General features: G+C 37.8%; 1 protein-coding gene across 4 annotated transcripts; it reads left to right on the top strand.

The window, feature by feature from the left end:
* Nucleotides 1-1074: 1074 nt before the first annotated feature.
* Nucleotides 1075-21963, top strand: rsf1b.1 (remodeling and spacing factor 1b, tandem duplicate 1). 4 transcript variants are annotated; one of them, XM_063013746.1, is made up of 17 exons: nucleotides 1075-1228; nucleotides 3917-4008; nucleotides 4220-4312; nucleotides 5126-5331; nucleotides 6859-7004; nucleotides 7788-10927; nucleotides 11036-11317; nucleotides 13481-13585; nucleotides 13686-13765; nucleotides 13867-13921; nucleotides 14006-14118; nucleotides 15136-15203; nucleotides 16192-16402; nucleotides 17122-17342; nucleotides 17811-17981; nucleotides 19371-19860; nucleotides 20018-21963. In XM_063013746.1, the coding sequence occupies exons 1-17, from the start codon at nucleotides 1075-1077 to the stop codon at nucleotides 20028-20030; spliced, it is 5640 nt and encodes a 1879-aa protein (XP_062869816.1). In that variant the 3' UTR covers nucleotides 20031-21963. The 4 variants fall into 4 exon arrangements, with proteins under 4 accessions (XP_062869816.1, XP_062869817.1, XP_062869818.1 ...); XM_063013747.1 differs by having other exon boundaries at nucleotides 11039-11317; XM_063013748.1 differs by lacking the exon at nucleotides 20018-21963 and having other exon boundaries at nucleotides 19371-19864.
* The last annotated feature ends 1016 nt before the right edge of the window (nucleotides 21964-22979 follow it).

Below are 22979 nucleotides of genomic sequence, written 5' to 3' on the forward strand. Positions count from 1 at the left end.
CCTTGTAGATGTAAAGTCAGAGACGATCGCTCATCTATTGCTGCTGTTTGAGTTGGTCATCTTCTAGACCTTCATCAGTGGTTATAGGACACTGCCCTCAGGGCGCTGTTGCCTGGACATTTTTGGTTGGTGGACCATTCTCAGTCCAGCAGTGACAGTGAGGTGTTTAAAAACTCCAGCAGCGCTGCTGTGTTTTATCCACTCATACCAGCACAACACACACTAACACACCACCACCATGTCATTGTCACTGCAGTGCTGAGAATGATCCATTACCTAAATAATAACTACTCTGTAGTGGTCCTGGGAGAGTCCTGACCATTGAAGAACAGCATGAAAGGGGGCTAACAAAGCATGTAGAGAAACAGATGGACTACAGTCAGTAATTGTAGAACTACAAAGTGCTTCTATATGGTAAGTGGAGCTGATACAATGGACAGTGAGTGTAGAAACAAGGAGGTGGTTTTAATGTTATGGTTGATTTGCACACTTGGCTCACTTCTTTAAATTGCTCTATTTTAAGATAATATTTTAATTATATTTTAATTATATTTAAAATATATTTTAAGTTTCTTTTTTCTATTTCAAATTTCCTATTTTTTTCTTCACTTTTACATTTTAAAATATTTCTATTTTTAGTTTTTATAATATATATAATATTTTATATAATTTATATAATATTTTATAATATTTTATAAAATATTTAATAACAAAATGATAAAATAATAATATACTGTACAGTATAATAAAATTGTTAATAACAAAATAATAAAATAATAATATTTAATAAAATATTTAATAATAAAATAATAATATTTAATAAAATATTTAATAACAAAATAATAAAATAATAATATTTAATAAAACATTTAATAATAAAATATGTCTATGTATGTGACAAATAAATGACGTATGAACACACCGCAGTTTAATGCAGGGGGCGAGGTTTGTCCGAATACGAGTGGGAGAAAAAAAAAACGCACAGCCTTTGTGCGACTAGCCTCCTGATCGCGGTGCATTGTGGGGACTCTTCGGTCCTCCAGCCTACAGTCTCCTGCCCATCCATCGTAAAAAATGGCTGCCTCGGCAGCAGCGGAGGCTTCTGCATCGGGATTGTGCCCGAGCTTTGCCGTCATTTGTTCATTTCTGGAGCGCTATGGGACTCTCCTGGATCTACCGGAGCTCACGTTCCCTCAGCTGGAGCGCTACCTGCAGGACACGAGCTCAGGTAAGACTGTAGTGCTGTAGCACTGAGAGCAACATCTCACACCTCCATGTCTTCAGTACGAACACAGCTGCTGCTCAGCTCTCCTTTTATTGTGTGCTTTCACTCGCCTGTACTCGATCTAATACACAGTCAGGAGCTCTCTCGGGGTCGGGTGGGGATGAAACCCTGACCTGTGTGTAGTTTTTAAACTTTGTTTGGGTTTTGATTGAGGTTTCTTAGCGTATCAGTAGCGCTTTGTGTGGCGGAGGATTGATCCTGTGCCTGCCTTTTATTATCTGCTCTGCGTTTTATATCCCACACACACCACAGAGAAACAGTTTAGTGGCACATATTAACACAGAACGTGACATTATTGCTGATTTTTGAGATTGAACGCAGTAAAGTGGAAGAAATGAAGCTGTGTGGGCCGCTAAGAGCTAATATGCTCAGTTTATTTTCAGTTGAATTGTAATTTGGCAAAGAAGAGGTTCGCGCATGCGCAGAGCGTGTAAACTTCCACTGAGCAATGTAGTTTAAATGTCCGTTTTGTTTTTTGGCGTTTTTTTTCCACCAATGCATTAAAACATAAAATAAAATAATACTGACTCTTTAATTCAGTGTCTAAAAGGGTTTTAATTTCAGTAAAAGGTTCTATTTGCAGCAGCGCAACTGCACATCTGTAAACAACGTGTAAACAAACTGAATAAGCTAATCAGAGCAGCTATTATAATTGATATGTATTAATGCATGTTATATTTCTGTATAAATATTGTTTTTCTTGATAAATATTGTTTATCCATTATAAAGTTTCAATGGCAGTCGTGTGATTACAGTGATGGCTGGGACTGTTGTTTTTCTGTGAACCCAGCTGTAATAATTCCAAATAATTCAAATTGGGAAACAGTAATACAGAATGTAATACTGTTTTTAAATACCGTGTCCACTCACTGTCCACTCTATTAGACACTCCTACCAAGATGGTCCACTTTGTAGATCTCTTCACTCATCTGTTGCTGCTGTTTGAGTTGGTCATCTTCTAGACCTTCATCAGTGGTCACAGGATGCTGCCTACGGACGCTGTTGGCGGGTTATTTTAGGTTGGTGGACTATTCTCAGTCCAGCAGTGACAGTGAGGTGTTTAAAAACTCCATCAGCATTGCTGTTTCTAATCCACTCATACCAGCACATACCGTAGCCTAGTGGTTAAGCCTAGTGGTTAAGGTACTGGACTAGTAACCAGAAGGTCGCTGGTTCAAGCCCCACCACTGCCAGGTTACTGCTGTTGGGCCCTTGAGCAAGGCCCTTAACCCTCAATTGGTATACAATCAGACTGTATACTGTAACTGTACTGTAAGTCGCTTTGGATAAAGGCGTCTGCTAAATGCCGAAAATGTAAATGTAAATGATGGGTGTATATGTCCCATACAAGTGTATGTAAACTGTTCATTTGTATATGAAGCACATAAAATAAAGCATTTATGCCTTCAAATGTCTTAGAATCAATGACATTTAAATGTATTTAAGTTGCAGACAAGTCTCCTTAGGTATCTCAAGTCTTTTACTTGTCTGTTTTGTGTAGATATTTTGGGGTAGATCAGTTGTTTCTGTAGACATTTGTGATGTTAGCTCTTAGTGGCACACACATGTGTTTTACAGTTTACAGACCACAGGTTCCAGGGCACACTTTGCTGTTATTATGCAGGCTACCTGTAGCTAGCATCTGGGTTGGGCCATGTTTGATATTAGAGAGGAAGAGTCCCGTCATCCCCTTTAATAATACAGCTTGGGTCTGTGAGCTCATGTTTATTGATAAGCGCAGTTAGTACATATTTTAGGAGCAATGATCTACCCAAGATAAAGAAGTAAAGCAAATGATTATTTGTTGGACATTTTTCATCTATTTGACTTTTGTTTGTCATTACCAGTCTTGCATGGTGTATGAAACAGATGAATCATTTGCACTGTTTTTATTGAAAGTAGTAAATCACACATTCAGTGGTGCTCTGTGCAAGAAGGTCCTGGGTTCGATCCTCAGGTGGGGCGGTCCGGGTCCTTTCTGTGTGGAGTTTGCATGTTCTCCCAGTGTCTGTGTGGGTTTCCTCCGGGTGCTCCGGTTTCCTCCCACAGTCCAAAGAGATGCAAGTGAGGTGAATTGGAGATACTAAATTGTTCATGACTGTGTTCGATATAACCTTGTGAAATGATGAATCTTGTGTAATGAGTAACTACCGTTTCTGTCATAAATGTAACCAAAGAGTGCAAAACATGACATTAAAATCCTAATAAACAAACAAACAAACACTGGTGCTCTGTTGGATTCTGATCTGGTAACTCGGGAGGTTATATAAGTACACTAACTTATTATTATGATTAGATCACTTGTGCTTTACAACATGACACTTTATTATGATTGCAGTTGCCATTAAGGGATGCATGTAATCAGCAACAATAGTCTGCTGTAGCATTAAAACCATGTCACATGTTAGCCAAACTTTCAGCAGTTTGGTCATTTTTCCAAAGGAAATGTAAATGTAATTATTTTTACGTGTGCCTAAATGTTGATAAATGGCTCTTAACATGTGTGTACCATTTAATGGAAAGAATGTTTTAGGTGAATGTTAAATTGATTGCTCAAGGCTAAAATTAAACTGTGCATCTCTTTAGTGTTTTTAAGAAACTTATTTTATTTTTTCTCTCTTCTAAATCCAGTTCCTAAGCTGTTGGTAGACCTGCATGTGAAGTTGCTGCGGAAAATAGGCAAATCTGTTTCTGCAGACAGATGGGAGAAGTACCTTATAAGGGTAAACCTCTTTTAAAGTCTTATCAAAGGAAAACATAGCTCATAAAAGTTTTTGTATATACATTTTTTTTTCCACGTTTTTGTTTAGTAATATATATTTTACCTGCTTTATGTAAATGATTACTGTATTGATGATTAATGGAAAGAATGTTTTGTTTATTTGGAAGTGATAATAACTCAATAACTACTGCCTGCTTATGCTGTGATCATAGGTATGTCAGGAGTTTAACACCACATGGGCATGGGAACTTGAAAAAAAGGGCTATCAGGAGTTGACGTTGGAGTGTAAGACTGGAATTCTTAAGGTAAGGTCAGGTCACTGTAGACTGAAAACCTGGCGTGTAGTTAAATACAGGGTTACTAGCTGTAGTCATTTTATGAAATAGAATTAAAGAATTATCAGTGATTGCAGGATTATAAACATGTATTGGAAGATGTTGGTGGAAGTCATATTAATTGTTGTTGCTGTTTTATTGCAAATTTCACCAGTATTCAAGCTTTACTGAGTGTATGTAGCCGGAATGTAGTAACAATAATATACAACAGTTACATGACCAAACCCATCATTCAAAACGTCTTATAAATGTAAACAATATCAATATTAATATATTAAAATATTTTATACCAAAAAGGTCAACAGGTAATAGTTCATTTTGGGCCAGTAAAGTTCATTTGTGGGTCAGTAAAATTATACCGATGCAGCTCATGTTCTAAGACTGTTCCTGACACAGTCAGTCATGCCCTTAAGGATAAGCATTTTGAACAGCAGGACAGTACTGATATGTTGGCGTTGTGTTAAAACAGACTGATCAAGTTGAAAGTTGTTATTTAAATTAATTTGACGTAAAAGCACAAAATGTAACTATTGAACATAAGCTGTTGGAAAAGCTAAACAAAATCACTAACATTTTAATGACCTTTTTACAACATATTAAACTTGTCAGTTACTGGTCTATTATTACTATTTATAATTATTTTTTTCATGTTCTATAGTAATGTAATTCTATAGTAATTAATAAATCTAGCCATACTAATACTACTGTGCACTCATAGGAAATCCCAGACTGAAGTTATTACACAAAAATGTTATCATTTATCTTTATCGTCCTTGTTTTCAGTACTTGTGTGAATGCCAGTTTGATGAGAATGTAAAGTTCAAGACTGCCATCAATGAAGAAGATCCTGATAAAATGCGCCTCCAGCCCATCGGCAAAGACAAGGATGGTCTCATGTATTGGTTCCAGCTCGATCAGGATCATAACGTACGGGTCTACGTGGAGGAGCAGGATGATCTAGATGGCTCATCGTGGAAATGTATCGTTAGGTATGTGTGACCTAGCATTATTGCTTATAAGAACAGAGTATTGAGGCGGCACGGTGGCTAAGTGGGTAGCACTGTTGCCTCACAGCAAGAAGGTCCTGGGTTCGATCCCCAAGTGGGACGGTCCGGGTCCTTTCTGTATGGAGTTTGCATGTTCTCCCCGTGTCCGTGTGGGTTTCCTCCGTGTGCTCCGGTTTCCTCCCACAGTCCAAAGAGATGCAAGTGAGGTGAATTGGAGATACTAAATTGTCCATGACTGTGTTCGAGATAACCTTGTGAACTGATTAACCTTATGTAATGAGTAACTACCGGTCCTGTCATGAATGTAACCATTAAACCGTTAAAATCCTAATAAACAAACAAACAGAGTATTCATGAAATATCAGAAACGATGTGAAAAAACCCAACAGAGCTGAACAGTGACCATCCACTTTTCAGCTGCCTTGATTTCAAAAGTACTTGTCTTATGCATCTGATGGATAACAGTTCTTCTAGGTTTAGATGTGTGGAATCAAACCAACTCAATACAAGGTTTATTATGACTTAAAATGAGAAAATAGAACATCATTGTGTATTTATCATCTGGTAAGAAAAAATAAACTACTGTTCCCATATCTTGATGTAAATTGATTTTCCTGCATTTTTGCTTTTTCTTGTCGTCATTTCAATGTAGAATAATTTTGAGACTGTCAAAATACCCAGTGTACCTGCAAGTTACCCAGCTAGCTTTCTTTAGGATAGGTTTTATTAGAACTGGATTTGGTTGGTTACCTGGGCTTCCCAACGTTTTGACACGTTTCTCTATCAAATCCCGTAGTTGTAAAAGTCATGTGACTGTGCTGAAAACACTGATGCCTGCAGATGACTGACAAAATCTACATTAATCTAAACAAAACATACACTGTCTATGAGAAAACATCTTGTTGCCACACTAAATTTTACACAGTTTGGCTGTTAGGGCTAGCCGGCTGCAGCACCTCTCTCCACTGGCCACTGGCCACTCTCCACTTTTTAATAGCCACTGTTCATAGAAGCTTGAGTAATTGGCCATCATTTAACAAGCTTATAACTTGACGATTGCATCATCAATTTGCTCCATTGGGGTGCCATACTATAATCAGACCTACATTGGAGCAGTTAGTTTTTTGGAGTTTCATAATTCATAATTCATAATTCAAAATGATTTCAGAATTAAAGTTTTACGGCCACAGGAAAAAAATGTACATTGCTTCGAAATTTAGCAAAATTTTTTGTTGGTCCGGCAGTTCAACGCTTTACCGAAAGATGGCGCCAAGATCAATGGTATTATGTTGGCATAGTGTAATATTGTATACAGTGGACAACATGATGTAAAGTTGACCTTTTAATTGTCCACGTGTATGTTTGTCTGATTGAATAGCACAAGTCTAGACCAATAGTTTATATTAATAAATAAATGTTTGGACTGTTTGTTCTGTCACAGTTATAATAAATCAAGTTTGTGATATAATATACTTAAGATTTTTATTGAAATCTGTTATCTCTATGCAGGAACAGAGACGATTTGGCTCAGATCCTTGGACTGCTTAAGACTCAGATTGATCCCTCGCTGCTTGTCAAAAAGGATGAGGAGAAAGGGTCAGCGAGTAACAGCCCGAGACCAGAGGACGAAGAGGAGAAGAAAAAAGAGGATGATGGTAGTGGTTTAATTTTTTAATTTTTAATTTTATATTTCCGTTGTATTCAGTTAGTGGCAATCAGTGCAACAAATATAAAGTAAGGGGAAATAAGTACTTAGGCTGGTTGGTATGTTATTTAATATACCACCAGTGCATATATCCAGCTGGAATTTATATACATAAAACATACAAAGCTATGCAAACCAAAACTTCATTTATCAGCATGAGATTGAAAAGCCAGTCTGAGAGAATTAAACATGTTCTCACTATATTAAAAATATTTGTGTACAAATCATGGTGCAGGTGAAGGAGCATTTTGACAGGGTCACAGGGATTACTGCACTAAGCAACACATTAATGTTGTTTAGATTTTGTTAAGCTGTAATTGCTATATAAACAAAAATGGTAATGTGATTGAAAATTATTTGTCCTCAGAATATTAAACATATTGTTATATGATTATAAATACATACATTTTTGTTTGTATTTATAGGTGTTAAGTGAATATAATCAGTGGATTTATGCACGAATAATAAAACGATTAATAATTTTAGTAATAGTTAAAAAAACAAACTAAAAAGTGGTTCAATACTTGTTCTCCTTACTCACATGCTTACAATATAAATGGCACATTATTTATTGGCCTGCTTGGATCAATGCCCTTGAAATCATTCTAACCTAAACATCCTTTATCCTCATTATGGCACCTTTGCTGTCTGAATTGTGGGTTAATATATTCCAAATAGGTTGGAAATAGTTTGAATAGTTTTTGACAATAACCTTTATTTCTTTGTCCTTTAGGGGAGGATAACGAAGAAAAAGAATTAGATAAAGATAAATCAAAAGATGCATCTCCCAAAACTGAAACTGATGAGGATTTTGGAAAATCTCAAGTTGTAAAGAAAGGAACTTTAGAGGTAAAAGACTTGCAAGAAGACGGCAAAAAAATTAAAGAAGTAAAAGCTGAAGTTAATCAAACTATTATTAAAGCAGTCAAAGAGGAGCCCATGGAGGAAGATGGAGCACAGAAGAGCTTATCTGAGATACCTTTGGAAAAGAACAATGGTCCATTACCTTCAGAACAAGAGGTGGTGAGGAATAAGTCTGCAGATGAAATACAGAGAGCTATAAAGAACGACCAGCAGGCTAAAATCCCTTTAAAAAAGAGAGAGATGAAGCGAAGCGAGGATTTTGACGCCATTAGCACTGGCAGCAGTATTATAGTGCGTAATCCAGCTGTAAAACAAGTTCCAGATTCCAGGAATGAAAACGGATTGAGCAGTGATAAGTTCAACGGGGATGTCTCACCTGACGCTAAGAAAGAATCACAGATAAAGCAAAAAGAAGCAACCACTGATGTTTCTAAAGTTCAGGAAATAAGTGAAAACAAGCAAGATAATCAAAAGGAGAACATTTCAAAAGATAAAAGCCTAGAAACTAGCCAAGAAAAACCAATGGAAGTGGATGAACATGATTCCAAGAAGGCAACTCCAGTCACAAAAGGGGATCAAGAAATGCCACCAAAGCAAGAAGCTTCTGAATCAACTGAAATCTCATCCAAAACTGAAGCAATGCAGCTGGCAAAAGATGCATCATCTAGCATGGATTTAGAAGATGGTTCAAATCCCCCCAACAAGGAAGTACCTGAAAGATCTACAGTAATTGAGACCACAGTAACATCTAAACCTCCAAGTGAAAATGTGTCCGTCATAATGAATGAGGGCATACTATCTTCTAAAGAAATAGGGCAGCATGGCAAAGACCAGAAAATAAAGGATCACTCGGACGAGACTGAGAAAGAACAAGAAAGTTCCCAGGGCTCTAAAGAATCTAAGTGCTCCCATCAGAGGAGTGAAAAAATCATCATCAATACGGATATCCGAACGGCAGACAAGTCCTCCACTGCTGAAGACACAAAAACAGAGCTCAGTCCTGCTGACAAACCATCAAACACAATTACTGAGGAACCTCAAAAAACTGAATCAGCCTCTGAGTCAAAGCTTCCTAAAGAGAGTCAACGTCCAGCCATTGAGGACAACAAAGAACACGATGCTTTAACAGAAAAAGAAAATAAATCTTCAGAAAGTTTAAGTACATCAAAGCTTCCTGAAGAGAATCAACGTCCAGCCACTGAGGACAACAAAGATGCTTCAAATGAAAAAGAAAATAAATCTTCAGAAAGTTTAAGTACATCAAAGCTTCCTGAAGAGAATCAATGTCCAGCCACTGAAGACAACAAAGATGCTTCAAATGAAAAAGAAAATAAATCTTCAGAAAATTCAAGTACATCAAAGCTTCCTGAAGAGAATCAACGTCCAGCCATTGAGGACAAAAATAAACATGATGCGTTAGATGAAAAAGAAAAGAAATCTTTAGAAAATTCGAGTACATCAAAGCTTTCTGAAGAGAATCAACGTCCAGCCATTGAGGACAACAAGGAACATGATGCTTTAAAGGAAAAAGAAGATAAATCTTCAGAAAATTTAAGTACATCAAAGCTTCCTAAAGAATCAAAGCTTTCTAAAGAGAATCAACGTCCAGCCATTGAGGATAACAAAGAACACGATGCTTTAAAAGAAAAAGAAAATAAATCTTCAGAAAATTCAAGTACATCAAAGCTTCCTGAAGAGAATCAACGCCCAGCCATTGAGGACAAAAATAAACATGATGCTTTAAAGGAAAAAGAAAATAAATCTTCAGAAAATTCAAGTACATTAAAGCTTCATGAAGAGAATCAACATCCAGCCATTGAGGACAAACATAAACATGATGCTTTAATAGAAGAAGAAAATAAGTCTTCAGAAAACTCAACTACATCTGAAAAACTAGAGAAACCTGTCTCTCACACTGAAGAAAAACCTTCAGTTATTAAATCAACACTTGAAGAAAAAAGGATTAAAGACTCCACAGTCAAAGAGTCTTTAAAATCTGATGGTACAGTATTAGGTACAACCACACAAGAAACAGATCAAAGCTCAAAAGAAACTGACCAAAAGAAGGACAGCATTTCAAAAGATGAAAGCCAAACAAGCCAAGAACAACCCATGGAAGTGGACGAACATGATTCCAAGAAGGAAACTGAAGTTACAAAAGGGGATCAAGAAATGTCACCAAAGCAGGAAGCTTCTGAATCAGCTAAAATCTCATTCTCAAAAGAAACTGATCCATCAGCTACTAAGGTAGAATCTACAGACCAGGAAAAAGAAAATATGAAACAAAATGATTTGAAAAAGATGATTGATCCTTTGTCAGCCAAAGACTCCAATACTGAGCCTCTTAAAGAAGTAGTAGTGGACAAGGAGGAGACAAAGGATGTCCCTTCAGAATCAAAAGAAATAAAAGAACACAAGGTGTCAGTTGTGAAAGGTCCAACCTGTGATGCCTCCTCAGTGGATTGTAATGCTGAATCTCAGAAAGAAACCCCTAGCAAGAAAGATGATCAGGAAAAGCCTCCTGAGGAGAACATGGAAGCATCAAATTCTAATAGGTCTGAAAAGGACCAGTCAGATGGTGAACAGAAAGTTATTTCAAAGGAGGCGAGCATTACTGATAAAGCTACAGAAGAAAATAAACCTGAGAAGAATCACGAGGCCGAAACAACAACGAGTAAAGGAGGAGCTGATAACGTGGCAGTGCAAAAATCAAGACGGAGGGTAAAGGGCCTTACTCGCAGACGAAAAGCAGAGCTACAGCGAGTAGATGGTAAGGGGGACTCTGAGTCTGACGCAAGCGAAGGAAGGTGTCTAAGACGGTCACCAAGGATTTGCAAACCAACAGCCAAAGCAGCAGAAATCCAAGACCGGAAGGTGGACAAAAAACAGGTCACACCCTCAGCTCAGAAGGAAAAAGAGGAAAGTGATGAAAAAGAGGAAGAAGAAATTACAGTGCAGAAGAAACCAAGGGAGAAGAAGGATGATCCAGAGGGTCAAACTAAAAAGAAGGTATGCCAAGGGTTCCTTTACATTTTGGCTTAGTTGATTACCAGTTAAGTTGAATTCAGTCAACCAAAACATAAAGTTCTTTAATAACCTTAATTTGAACTTTTAAAGCAGGGCAGACGTCGAAAAAGAACGTCATGGTCCAACACCCGCACACGACGTAAAAAGAAAGCCTCCGATGACGACGATTATGAAGACGACAGTTCGAGTGAGGAAGAGGAAACTGAGGAGGATGACAGTGATGAGGACTACAAGTACGAAAGAACCAGAAAGAGAAGGAGGAACCGCAACAAGCAGCGGAACAGCTCTGATTCATCTACCTCATGTTCAGATGAAGACCTTCCAAATGACGACCCCTGTAAACACTGTGGCCTACCCAACCACCCAGAGCTGGTATGTCTAGAAATTTAACTTGCATGTTTTGTTTGACTCCTGTAATTGAAGTGACACGGTGGCCCCTACCTTGTTAATTTGCTGCTTTGCTGCTAGTTTTTTACCGCTTGCCGTTGCGCTCAAAGTTTAGTCTGAATGAACTTTGACACAGTTTGCCGCTGACCTTTTCAAAGCGCCACCAATGACAGGACAAAGAGAAACTGCTTTTCACTTTTTACATAACCCTGAACTGTTTAATTTAACCTTAAATCCAACATGACAAAGTGAGAAAAATACATCATGCCAACTATACGATGTAAAAAGGTAGGGGTGTAACGATGCATCGCGATGCAAAAATGTAGCGATGTGCATCGTGGACATCTGCGCGATTGTACTATTGCACGTGCATTCTGTAATTTATTAGTGATGGATCGGTCGCGAACAAAATTCGGCTCTAAGAGTCGGCTCTTTAAAGTGAACGGGAGCCGACTCGTGTTTTTTTCCGGGGTTTTTTTCTGTTAAAGCCGCACGTGATTGGTCAGAATGCGTTTTTGTACACTGAGCAGGAGGGGCGGGGTTACAGACACACACACACACACGGACAGTGTGCACACGAACAGGAGGGAGAGAAAGAGAGAACTTTTTACAGCGTGCTTTACGTAGCCAGACATTACACGCTGGAAAGGTGAGGAAAATGAGTGACAGGAAACAGTAAAGTTCAGACCCACTGAGCTGGTGGGAGACCAAGTGTTCAGTCTACCCACATCTTATCCATGTCACTGTGTACTGTAGCAACATCTGTCCCCTCAGAGAGAATCTTTTCTAAAACAGGGCAGATCATAACAGAAAGGAGAAACGGGATCAACCCCTCAGAGATGAGCTCCTTGGTTTTTCTGAATGTCAATCTTCACTAAATACTTACAAATACTGTCACCTGGATGCTGCTTTTTGTTTTGCACATTTTCATTTACATTTTGTTGAGTGATGCTTTGTTGATGTTGTGTTGTTCCACTGTAGATGCAAATTCACAAATAATATACACAATCAGACCTTTTTGTCTAATTGAGATGGGTCTTTATTGTTGTGGCACTCTGTTCCACGTTGAGTATATAAATAAAGCCATTGAAATAATAAACATTTAATAAAATGTTTTTACATTAGTAATTTATTTTACATGTAATGAAAAAAAAATGTTTAAATGCTCAGCTCAGCTCAATGAGCTTGTTTGATTACTTTGATTTTCAATTTAAGATGGCGATAAGTAACTTAAATTTGGTAAACCTGTTAGTAGGTTACAGTAAAGTACTCTGTTCTTGGTAATTACCTTTAAATTGCAGGGGACTGAAGTTTTTTTGCTTAAAAATGTACAAGAAAATGTGCAGTTTACACTTCAGAAAAAATCGTGAAAAAATCGAATCGTGAACTCAGCATCGTGAATCGAATCGAATCGTGAGCAGAGTGTATCGTTACACCCCTATAAAAAGGTGAGAACGGGTTTGCATTACAGATAGGAGGTTTCCTCATCCTGGATCAACTTGTCGTGGCTCCGTAGCTCTTCAATATAATTTAATTCACCAATAGAAAAAACAAATTAAGATGCTGCAGAGTGCTCTTTTATAAACTTAAATACATTTGTGAATAAACTGTTGATACAGTATCGTCAATAGGGTTTAATATTTGAAGGTCCTGGCCACACAGAAAAAATAAATAATTAGAGATCGATAGAAAAGCAGTTTCCCCCTAGGTGGGAGCAGAGTTTCGTTACAGCTGACAAAAAGCTCATTTTCAATCATTTGTGAGCAGTAAGGTTAAATACTCCCGCCTCCGTCGGGCCGTGAAATTATATCTTATATGTAACCGTTCCGTGGTGCAGAAAAGGTTGGGGACCGCTGGTCTATGGTATAGACTAATACATTCAAGTATGATGTTCTTTCAACAACACAAACTCATTATTTATTCATTAGCACCACTACTGTGTAGTGAATAAAGCACTGGTCCCCTTAAACCCTAGTCTAGTTCCATTATTGATTAGGTTAAGTAGCTCAGTTTTGCCAAGCAGCCTATAATGGTTCCTCAGACAAGGCGCCCTACCTGCACTCTTTCATTTGCAAGGAAGAGGATTTCACTGTATTGTATATGTTTATATGTAAGATAACATTAGACTTTCTCACTTATTCCTTTCAGATTTTGCTGTGTGACTCATGTGACAGTGGTTATCACACAGCTTGTCTCCGGCCTCCTCTCATGATTATCCCCGACGGTGAATGGTTCTGTCCACCTTGCCAACATGTAAGTCACAGACCAGATTGATGCAATCAATGAACTGAAACATGACCTCCCACTCTAGGGCTGTCACTAATTATTATTATTATTATTATTATTTTTTTAGAAATTGCTCTGTGACAAACTGGAAGAGCAGTTACTGAATCTGGATGCGGTACTTAAAAAGAAAGATCGTGCTGAGAGAAGGTAACGAGTTAGAGACATAATGTCCCACATGTTTTGTTAGTGTTATTCGATACAGGTTTGTTGCAGTCGTTCTATCTTAAACATGATTTTGTGTCTTTCAGGAAGGAGCGATTGGTTTATGTCGGCATTAGCGTCGAGAATATAATCACACCTTCTGTAAGCATATTTGAGTTGTTTAATAGTCACATGATGCATGTTCACAATACCTGACAATCTTAAATGTTTTTTTTATTTTAAAAGGTCGAGGTAGAGGAAGAAAAAGAGCAAGAGGTGGTGAAAGAGAAGAAGGATGTCAAGAAGATTAAGAGCTGGGGCCGAAGATCAACAAGAGCAAAGAAATGTATAAGCTACAGGTATATCTTGTATACCCATGCTATTATGTTTTGTCAGTTTTATTACTACTGATGTCACTTTTTGACTTACTTTTAAGTGAAGGCTTTTGTTGCCCACATAAGCTTAACAGTAGTATTAATTAAATTAGGTTAGGCTTGCTCACTACTGCTAGGATCCAGTGTTCAAATCCCCAACAGAGCTAATGACTGGTTGGGCATCTACAAAGACATGCATGGCTGTATTGACATGTAGACGCCCAGTGATTCTGGGGAAACCGGACCCACCTTGCCTCTAAATAAGATAAGGCAGTGATGAAACATGAAATAAAGAAAAATTCACAGGTTCTCACAGTCCTGGAAAACTACGTTTTTAAAAATGTATTAATCTGATATTGATCTAATAAGTTAATAAATTATTAATATGTTTGTATATTATATATTCTGTAGCTTTTCTGAATGACGTTTAAGCAGTCCAGCAGGCATTGTAAGTATAAAAACACTTGGGGCCAACAACAAGGAAAAGGGGTTGGATTTAATTTACATTACGTTTACATTCACAGCATTTAGATAGATAGATAGATAGATAGATAGATAGATGGATAGATGGATAGATGGATAGATAGATAGATAGATAGATGGATAGATGGATAGATAGATAGATAGATAGATAGATAGATAGATAGATAGATAGATGGATAGATGGATAGATGGATAGATAGATAGATAGATAGATAGATAGATAGATAGATAGATAGATAGATAGATAGCAAATGCATTTATCCAAAGCGACCTACAATTATAATTGAGCAATTGAGGATTAAGGGCCTTAGTCAGGGCCCCCAACAAAGGCAGCTTGGCCTTATAGGGGATTGAACCAGCAACCTTCTAAATATTCCAGTACCTGAACCACTAAGCTACAACTGCCTTTCGGTGGTAACTAGTGGTTGATTTTCAATACTATTAGCTATTAGCAATACTTCAGCTTTAATTGTACTGGCTGTTTAACACTTTTCTGTGTCTTATCATTTTTGTGTTTAGGTTCGATGAGTTTGATGAAGCCATCGAAGAAGCAATTGAAGAAGATATTAAAGAGGCTGAGGGAGGAGGTAAAATGCACTAATTTTAGATTTCTTTTATTACAACTGTTATGGTTTTGTATACAGTTCTTGGACTGGGTAATAATTCTAATAATTCAGTTTTATCATTTGATATCAATCTCTGTAACTATTACAACATATTCTTAAAATGTAACATATTTACATCAGGAGATGTGAGCAGCACTGTACAGCAGCTGGTAGTGTGGATGCCACACAGCAACATGGGTCCTGATGTCGTAAAAAATCAGAAAAGATAGTTTTCAAATTATTTGATAATGATATGTGTTAGTATATATAATTAATAACTTTCCCAATACTTAGTGTTTTGAAAGTTTGAAAAGGCAATACACATATACTGTACATTACATCAAATACTGTATAAATGATTAAAAGGTCAACGTTTAACATCCAACACAACTGTCGTGCAAATCAATAATATAACATGAAAAAATATAAGGGATAGTGATAAAAAAATTACATTAAAAATAAATAAATAAAGGTTAAGCTTTTATGGGCGCTCGGATGATGCAGCAATAAACTATGCTAGCCCACTACCACTGGGATCCAGATATTGAATGCCCAGTTGTGCTATAGGCCGTTATCAGGCATCTAGATACATACATGATACATGGCGACGTCTGAGGAGGGTGGATGGGCGAGGCCTAGAGATGAATTGACATCCTTTCTGTGGTGTATTACTGCCATGAACCTGACCAGGATAAAGCAGTGGTAAACCATAAAAATAAGCTTGTTCTTCACTGCTACATGTTTTAACACATTTCTGTATTTTGATTTAAATAAACTTTATAATTTACTGTACATGACTGAAAGCTGCTACTAGCCCTTGCATTGATGTAGGTTAATATAATTTAAAAAGTGCTTTTTGGTCCTCAGAATTCATATCTTATCAGTTTCCTTACCAGTCTTATTCATTTCAAACAAAGATGACAACATTGTGAGGAAATTTGGATAAAGCAAGCGATGTTTCTCCTCATAGGAGCAGGTAGAGGGAAGGACATGGCCAATATCACAGGCCACAGAGGAAAGGACATATCCACCATTTTACAGGAGGAAGGAAAGGAGAATGGGCGACCCAGGCGGCCGAATGCGGCACATCGGAGGAAAAAGCGGCGACGCCTTAATGACCTGGACAGCGACAGCACCGTGGAAGAAGAAGAGAGTGAGGAAGAGTTCCGTCTCAGCAACAGGTACAACAGGCAGAACTGTTGCATTGAGCTATTTGGAAAATATGATGGAAAATATTTTAAGCCCCACAACTGCCAGGTTGCTGCTGTTGGGGCCTTGAGCAAGGCCACTAACCCCCTCTGCTCAGACTGTATACTGTCACAGTACAGTAAATTGCTTTGGATAAAGGCGTTTGCTAAATGCCGCAAATGTAAATCTAAATGAATGTTTGCTTCCAAAAACTATTGCAAAAAAGTCTGACCAGCATTACTTAATGTTCTTTGTTTTTACACACTCATAATTCTCTCAGGGTCTATTGCTTCAGCATAATACCATCTAGCTTTCTCCCTAGCTTGCTCTTGTTTTTTCCCTGGCTGTCTATTAATGCTTCTTACATGGAGAGTTCTGTGGCGCTGATTTTTCTGTCCACAATGTCCCACCAGTAACATAACAGGAAAATAATGAAGTGGTTTAATTCTGGATTTAGAGCCCATAAGTGCTCAACTTTAAATCAGTACTTTCTGATGGGTTGGTATTGCCCCTTTGTACACAGTACATGATAGACAGTGTAGTATTTCCAAATTTACCACAAACTGTCACGTTTTTATACTTAATATTTTTTTTTAGCTTGTATTTGTTGGTCTTGTAACTGAAGCACCCCTTTACATTTCATACAGGCTGCTTGATTTGCACATCTCTCTTCTCATGTCTCATTATTTTGTTTCTGAATGCATTTTTGCAGTAGCGATGAGGACGAATTTGTGGCATCTGATAACGAGACTGAGGCTCAGTCCTTGGGTGACAGCGACTTTGACAGTGACGGCGATGGACCGGCCAAAAAAAAGCGATCTTGGAAACCTGCAAAGCGAATAAACACACGACCACAACGCAAGAGACGTAGACCCAGGGGCTACTCTGATGATGAAGAGCTTGAAGAGACTGAGGAGGAAGAAGAAGAAATGGGTAATGAGCTCTCTGGCAAAGGTGTATTTTTTTTGGGGGGGGGGGGGGGGATGGGGGGGTTGGCTGTTGGCTTTACTTCATCATTTTCACACTTAAGCAGTTGAGTGTAGTTTTTGGTTCATATATTGGTAGGCATATGTATGTTTTTGTATGTTTTGTATGTTTTATTGCCAGAAGGCACCAGATTCTTTTGCATATTTTTGCACCAATCAGAGACTTTTACATGGATGGCTTAATATAGCTTCAACCTGATTTAATTTTAATTGAACTATTAAATTGTTTAACTTAATTATGGAGTGTAAGCACTTCATAATGAATTAAATACTCAGATAAAGTTGGTAAACAATTGAGAGCTTTATGAAACACTTGTATCATTTAGTAGTTCACTGTTCTCTGTTGATTTGTGTGTATTTTTTGTATTTGTCTGTGTGTGTGTGTGTGTGTGTGTGTGTGTGTGTGTACGCGCAGTGACTGAGGGTTCCAGTGATTTCAGCGACAGTGATCTAGACATGCGCAGACGTCGTTCCCACCGAAGCCAGAAGAAGGAAGTCAACTACTGCGAGGCATCTGAGTCTGATGGTTCCCAGGCAGGCACTAAACCCAAGAAGCACAGACGTCTAACAAGCTCTGGAAGTGATAGTAGGTTTCAGCTTCTTTTGTCTTGAGGTTTTTATGTTTGAGGGTTTAAAAACCCTCCAATACAAAGAATTGTTTTAAATCTGTACACATAAACAAATAGGTTTAAATTAGAGATGCATGAGTACCGATACTGGTATCGGGCAAAGCGCTCATTAACTTGTACTTGTACTCGCAAACGAGGCTCCGATACTAAACATCCGATACCGTGTGCCTAGTGCACGTTGCTGCGTTATGCCTGGTTCACACTACACGATCTTTGCTCTGATTTTCGCTCGGCGACTGGCGCTAGATTTGCCGGCACGGGAGCAACTCGGCGTTCGCTCGGCGATCAAGACTCGGCTCTCGATCGCTAAGTGTGAACTATCCAACAACTCGATCCGACCGGCTTGCCGAGCGCTCAGCGACCGGATCGAGTTTTCTAGCATGTCAGCTATCTGATCTGAGATGTGCGACTGGGAATGAGTGACATGTCGAACAGCCAATGAGAACGCAGGATACGGTGTGAGGGGAAACGCAGGAGAGGAGTGTAAACAGGTGGGACGGGGGGATAATATAGTTTATATCAGAATACACCGGCACACACACGTTTTACAGTATTTATGACCTGATCGTTCTCTACAAAACATAACAACAAAACAGCAACCTTGCAAAAATATTTATTAACCTCCAACTCATTAACTCCATTAACTCATTAACTCCATCATTCTAAATAGGTATTGGTATCGGTATCGGCAAGTACAAAAATACATGTACTTGTACTTGTACTCGGTTGGGAAAAAATGGTATTGATGCATCCCTAGTTTAAATAAGTAAGTACCTGACGACAAGTGTCATAAATTATTGATTGAGAGCTTATGGATAAATAATTACATTAAGGCAACTTTGAATAGTGGTCCATGAGGTCCATGTACAGAGCAACAGAAGGCCTACTGTTGACCCACAAGCCAAAGTTTATCTGTACAGAAGGTGAAGCTTATAAAATCAATGTATGGATGGATCAGATAGGTGTAGCTAATACCATGCTTGCTGTGTGTATTTTTACAATACTTGCACACAGTTGAACTAGTTAAGTTTGCTAGTTACCATTGTAGCTGGAAAAAGTTAATCAAGCCTGATCTGCATTATGTTATTAGCAATGCCCTTTAACAGTAGCCACAGTGAATCATTCTGACCTGGCACAGTTTTTACGCCGGATGCCCTTTCTGACGCAACTTTTGCTTTTTATATCTGGCCCTGGGACCAGCACTGAAAAGTGCACCTTCCAATGGCTAGGCTGTTCGGCCATTCATTATTCCTGTTCAAAGGTTCAGTAAATGAGGCTTCAAAATGTTCTGTTTTTTATCCTTATTAGAATTAAAATATTATTTTTCCCGCATTGTCACTCTGCAGCGAGTTTCCACTCTGCTGACTCTGATGGAGATGGCAGCGCGAGTGAAAAGCGGAAGAGGGACTTGGCTTTAGAGGAATCTCGGAAACAACGGCAGCGTCTTTCGCTCAAGCGCAGGAGGGAGTCTGAGGAGGACGATGACAGCAGCGATTCAGACGAGTCCGATGAAGACGATCGGCCCGTGCGTAAGCGGGTAAACAGAATCGATTCGGATGACAGCGAGGAGGAAGAGGCGGAGAAAAAAAGCACAGAGAAGGAGGCCGACGACGGAGCGGAGGCGCCTCCAACTAACGGACAGAGCCCAGTAAAAAACCTCGAGGGATCGGGGGCTGACCCTACTCCTGTTACTCAAATTGAAAATAAAAGCAGCAGCACGCCAACGCCTGGTGCCAACGGCCTTGTTTCCCAGGAGACGCCACAGCAGGATGAGGATGAGGATGATCTTTTGGGGGTCACAGACCTTGTAGACTATGTCTGCAACAGTGAACAGTTGTAAGACTTCATTTATGTTTTCATCTTTTGTTCCTAGTGGCCCAGCTCACATTGCATTTATGTTTATCTATGATTGTTTTTTTGCTTTTGTGTCCTTGCCATGTTCAGCATGGTATCATCTGGACCGTTAAACTGACAGAAATCTTTGTGCCAGCAGGAAACAGTCATGATTCGGAGGACGTAGTGAGCAGGGTACCTGAATACTCCTGTGTACGAGATACCCGGAACGTCATCAACTTGGCAGGTGCTGGTGGAAACTGGCATTAAGAGAACACCAATATGCAGGATGTAAATACATATACCAGAACAAGGTGTCATTGCTGGGGGAGTCAAGAAAGGATTTCCCAAGATGTTTTTATATTTTAACCTTTGTGAATAAAAAAAACAAGCCTTTGGCAAACGTAGAAACAACCTTCCCGACCTCTCTTTTACACTAATCATGTAGCCATTGCTTCTCAGCAAATCAGTATCATTATGCTATATTTTTATTCTATGTTGAATCAAAAAATACTAGAATAAGTATTATTATGTTCCACTATTATAGTTATTTTTATGGTGGGACATCAGAGATGAAAAACATAACACAAAAAAGATCGTTTGTAAAATGCATTCCAGTTGTTTTCATGGTCTATTTGCTTTTCTTAAATTCTTATTTGTAATTAATGTTTGTTTTTTTTAAAGCATCTGAGTGATTTTCAACAATCTGAGAAATATTTAAAGCTTAATTAATGCTAAATATTAAACCTATTTCATCAAATCATCGTCTTCAGTCTAATTCGGTCAGGGCTTCATTTACGTGGGGATCCAGGGTGACTTCATGTTGGATGTGCTCACTGTCCAATTCAGCCATGTATGTGTGTTTTGACTTTCCCGGGAAAAAAACTGCATGTGAAATGTGATGATACTTCCTGCAGATCTTTTTGATCAGATTATTGTATCGCTGCTTAAAATCACATACAATGCAGGTATAAAATATCCCAGTAGATTAGATTGGAACATTGATCCAAAGGTTTAATACACTACGGGCCATGATACAGATCTATACATCTTTTGTAGATGTTCCTAGTGTGTTAATGTTTGAAACATTTTACCCCCACCCCCTTCTTCCCACAAAAAAAGTAAAATAGTGCAATCTTTGGAAATCTTCTGGATCACAAATATACATAGAGCAATTTCAGTTATTAAGTAATTGGTTTACAAAGTACTATAATGTACGTTAACATTGTGGTATGGCTGTATAATTCCTGCTTTTCAATGGTGTATTTGCTGTGCCCATATATAAAGTGCTCATTGAACTGCACCCATTACAAGGTACATGGGACAGTGGTCATTTTGGCTAGTTAGGAGTTTAGATTTTCTTTAAGACCTTAGGTGGAGATTTGTCTTTTTTATGCTGGTGATTTAGTCCAACAAAATCGGCTTGTGGTAATTAAATCTGTTCTGGCTGGTCCTCTCCTGATTTTTTTTTTTTTTTTTTTTTTTTTTTAGATTAAATGAATAATAATAATAATTTGAATCTCCATCAGTGCTATCAACCTGTTGGGCATCTAGATACAGACACGGATGGCTAAAATAGTCTGGGTTGGGGAGGGGGTGCCCAGTGCCCTGTGATGGATTGGTGTCCTGTCTGGGGTGTGTTACTGCATTGCCCCCAGTGAGAAGCCAGACCCACCAGGACTCTTACCAGCATAACTAGTCATAAAATGTTAAAATTAAAGGAATAACAATACTTTTAAGCACCCTAAGAGAAACAACAAGCTTAATTGGCATTATTGCAATTCAGATCTGCAGTTCACAATAAAGACACAAGTTAAGTAGAGTGGGAGTAGAGCCTGAAACTTATGTTCATTTTATTCAAGTGTAATTGTTTTATCCTTAATGAAATGTATTAAAATGATTACAGACGTCCCCCATACGAAACTCTTTTTGTCTGAATAGGACTTAGGATGGACACTTGGTATAAAACTTGTAATTACTTATGACTGAAGATCACTGCTTTATTGTATTACATTTTGTTATACTATTTATTGTTGAAGATGTACTATTTAAATGCGGCTTTATCGTGTATGTAATTCATAAGGGTAACATCTGCCAATTTTTTAAAACCCCAAATATATATATATATATATATATATATATATATATATATATATATATATATATATATATATACAGTATATATACTGTATATATATATATATATATATACAGTATATATATATATATATATATAAATACAACATACATTTAAAAATAAAACTTACATAAAGGAAGTGGTCATTTTTTTTTTTTTTTTTTTTTTTTTTTTTTTTTTTTTATAATGAATGCTGTTTTTGGGCAATTTCACCCCTTGGCAGAATTGAATGCTATGGCCTGTTGTCAATGCATTAAATGCCAATTTGTAATGTTATTATGTGGCTGTGACCTAGACCTTATCATTAATTGTAGAGTTTAAATTTGATACATGTGTATATATATATGGATCTCATGCAAGTTGCTTTTTTCTTTTTTATTACAAGTATTTAATAAAAGGGATTTTTCTTTAAAAGCCAGTTACAGAACCTGTTTTTCCATTTGTGTTGCAGTTATCCTGTGTTATATATCGACAAATTTTGTTTTCTATATATACAGACTATTTTTGCCATAAGCAATATATTTTTCTTGTTAAAACCAATATACTGTTACGATCCTTTTGCCTACAACTGGAGGGCTGGTGGGATTAAAGCATGTCATGGACTACCTTGCAATCGAAGCCTTCTTATTTCAGCACCGAACAGATTATAATGGAAGAAATAATGCTGTAATGGACGTATAAGGAAAATATGGACGCATGCCTACACTGTGGAAGTCTATGGGAGAGAACAGACTTTGTAAATGTAAAATATGATATTATTCTTAACCTGCGTGTACTATATCTGTAGTTTTGCTGTAACATAGGAGCATTTTTAAATCATCCAAATGACATCTACCCAGCAGTCCTTTTATGATTGCACTTGTTTATAATTTCTTTTGTAGTAGGTTGTGTAACTTTTGTACAATTCTGACGTGTCTGTACACTTGTGGCATGTTTGTTGTCTGATTCAATACATTTTTTGAGAATTGATATGACATGAAGCTGG

The sequence above is a fragment of the Trichomycterus rosablanca genome, chromosome 18 (assembly GCF_030014385.1).
Source record: "Trichomycterus rosablanca isolate fTriRos1 chromosome 18, fTriRos1.hap1, whole genome shotgun sequence".
In the NCBI taxonomy this organism is placed as follows: Eukaryota; Metazoa; Chordata; class Actinopteri; order Siluriformes; family Trichomycteridae; genus Trichomycterus; species Trichomycterus rosablanca.

Coding starts and splice junctions, on each gene's coding strand:
- rsf1b.1 (XM_063013746.1), top strand. CDS start 1,075: ATGGCTGCCTCGGCAGCAGCGGAGGCTTCTGCATCGGGATTGTGCCCG. Junction 10,928..11,035: donor AGGGTCAAACTAAAAAGAAG/GTATGCCAAGGG, acceptor GAACTTTTAAAG/CAGGGCAGACGTCGAAAAAG. Junction 11,318..13,480: donor TACCCAACCACCCAGAGCTG/GTATGTCTAGAA, acceptor TATTCCTTTCAG/ATTTTGCTGTGTGACTCATG.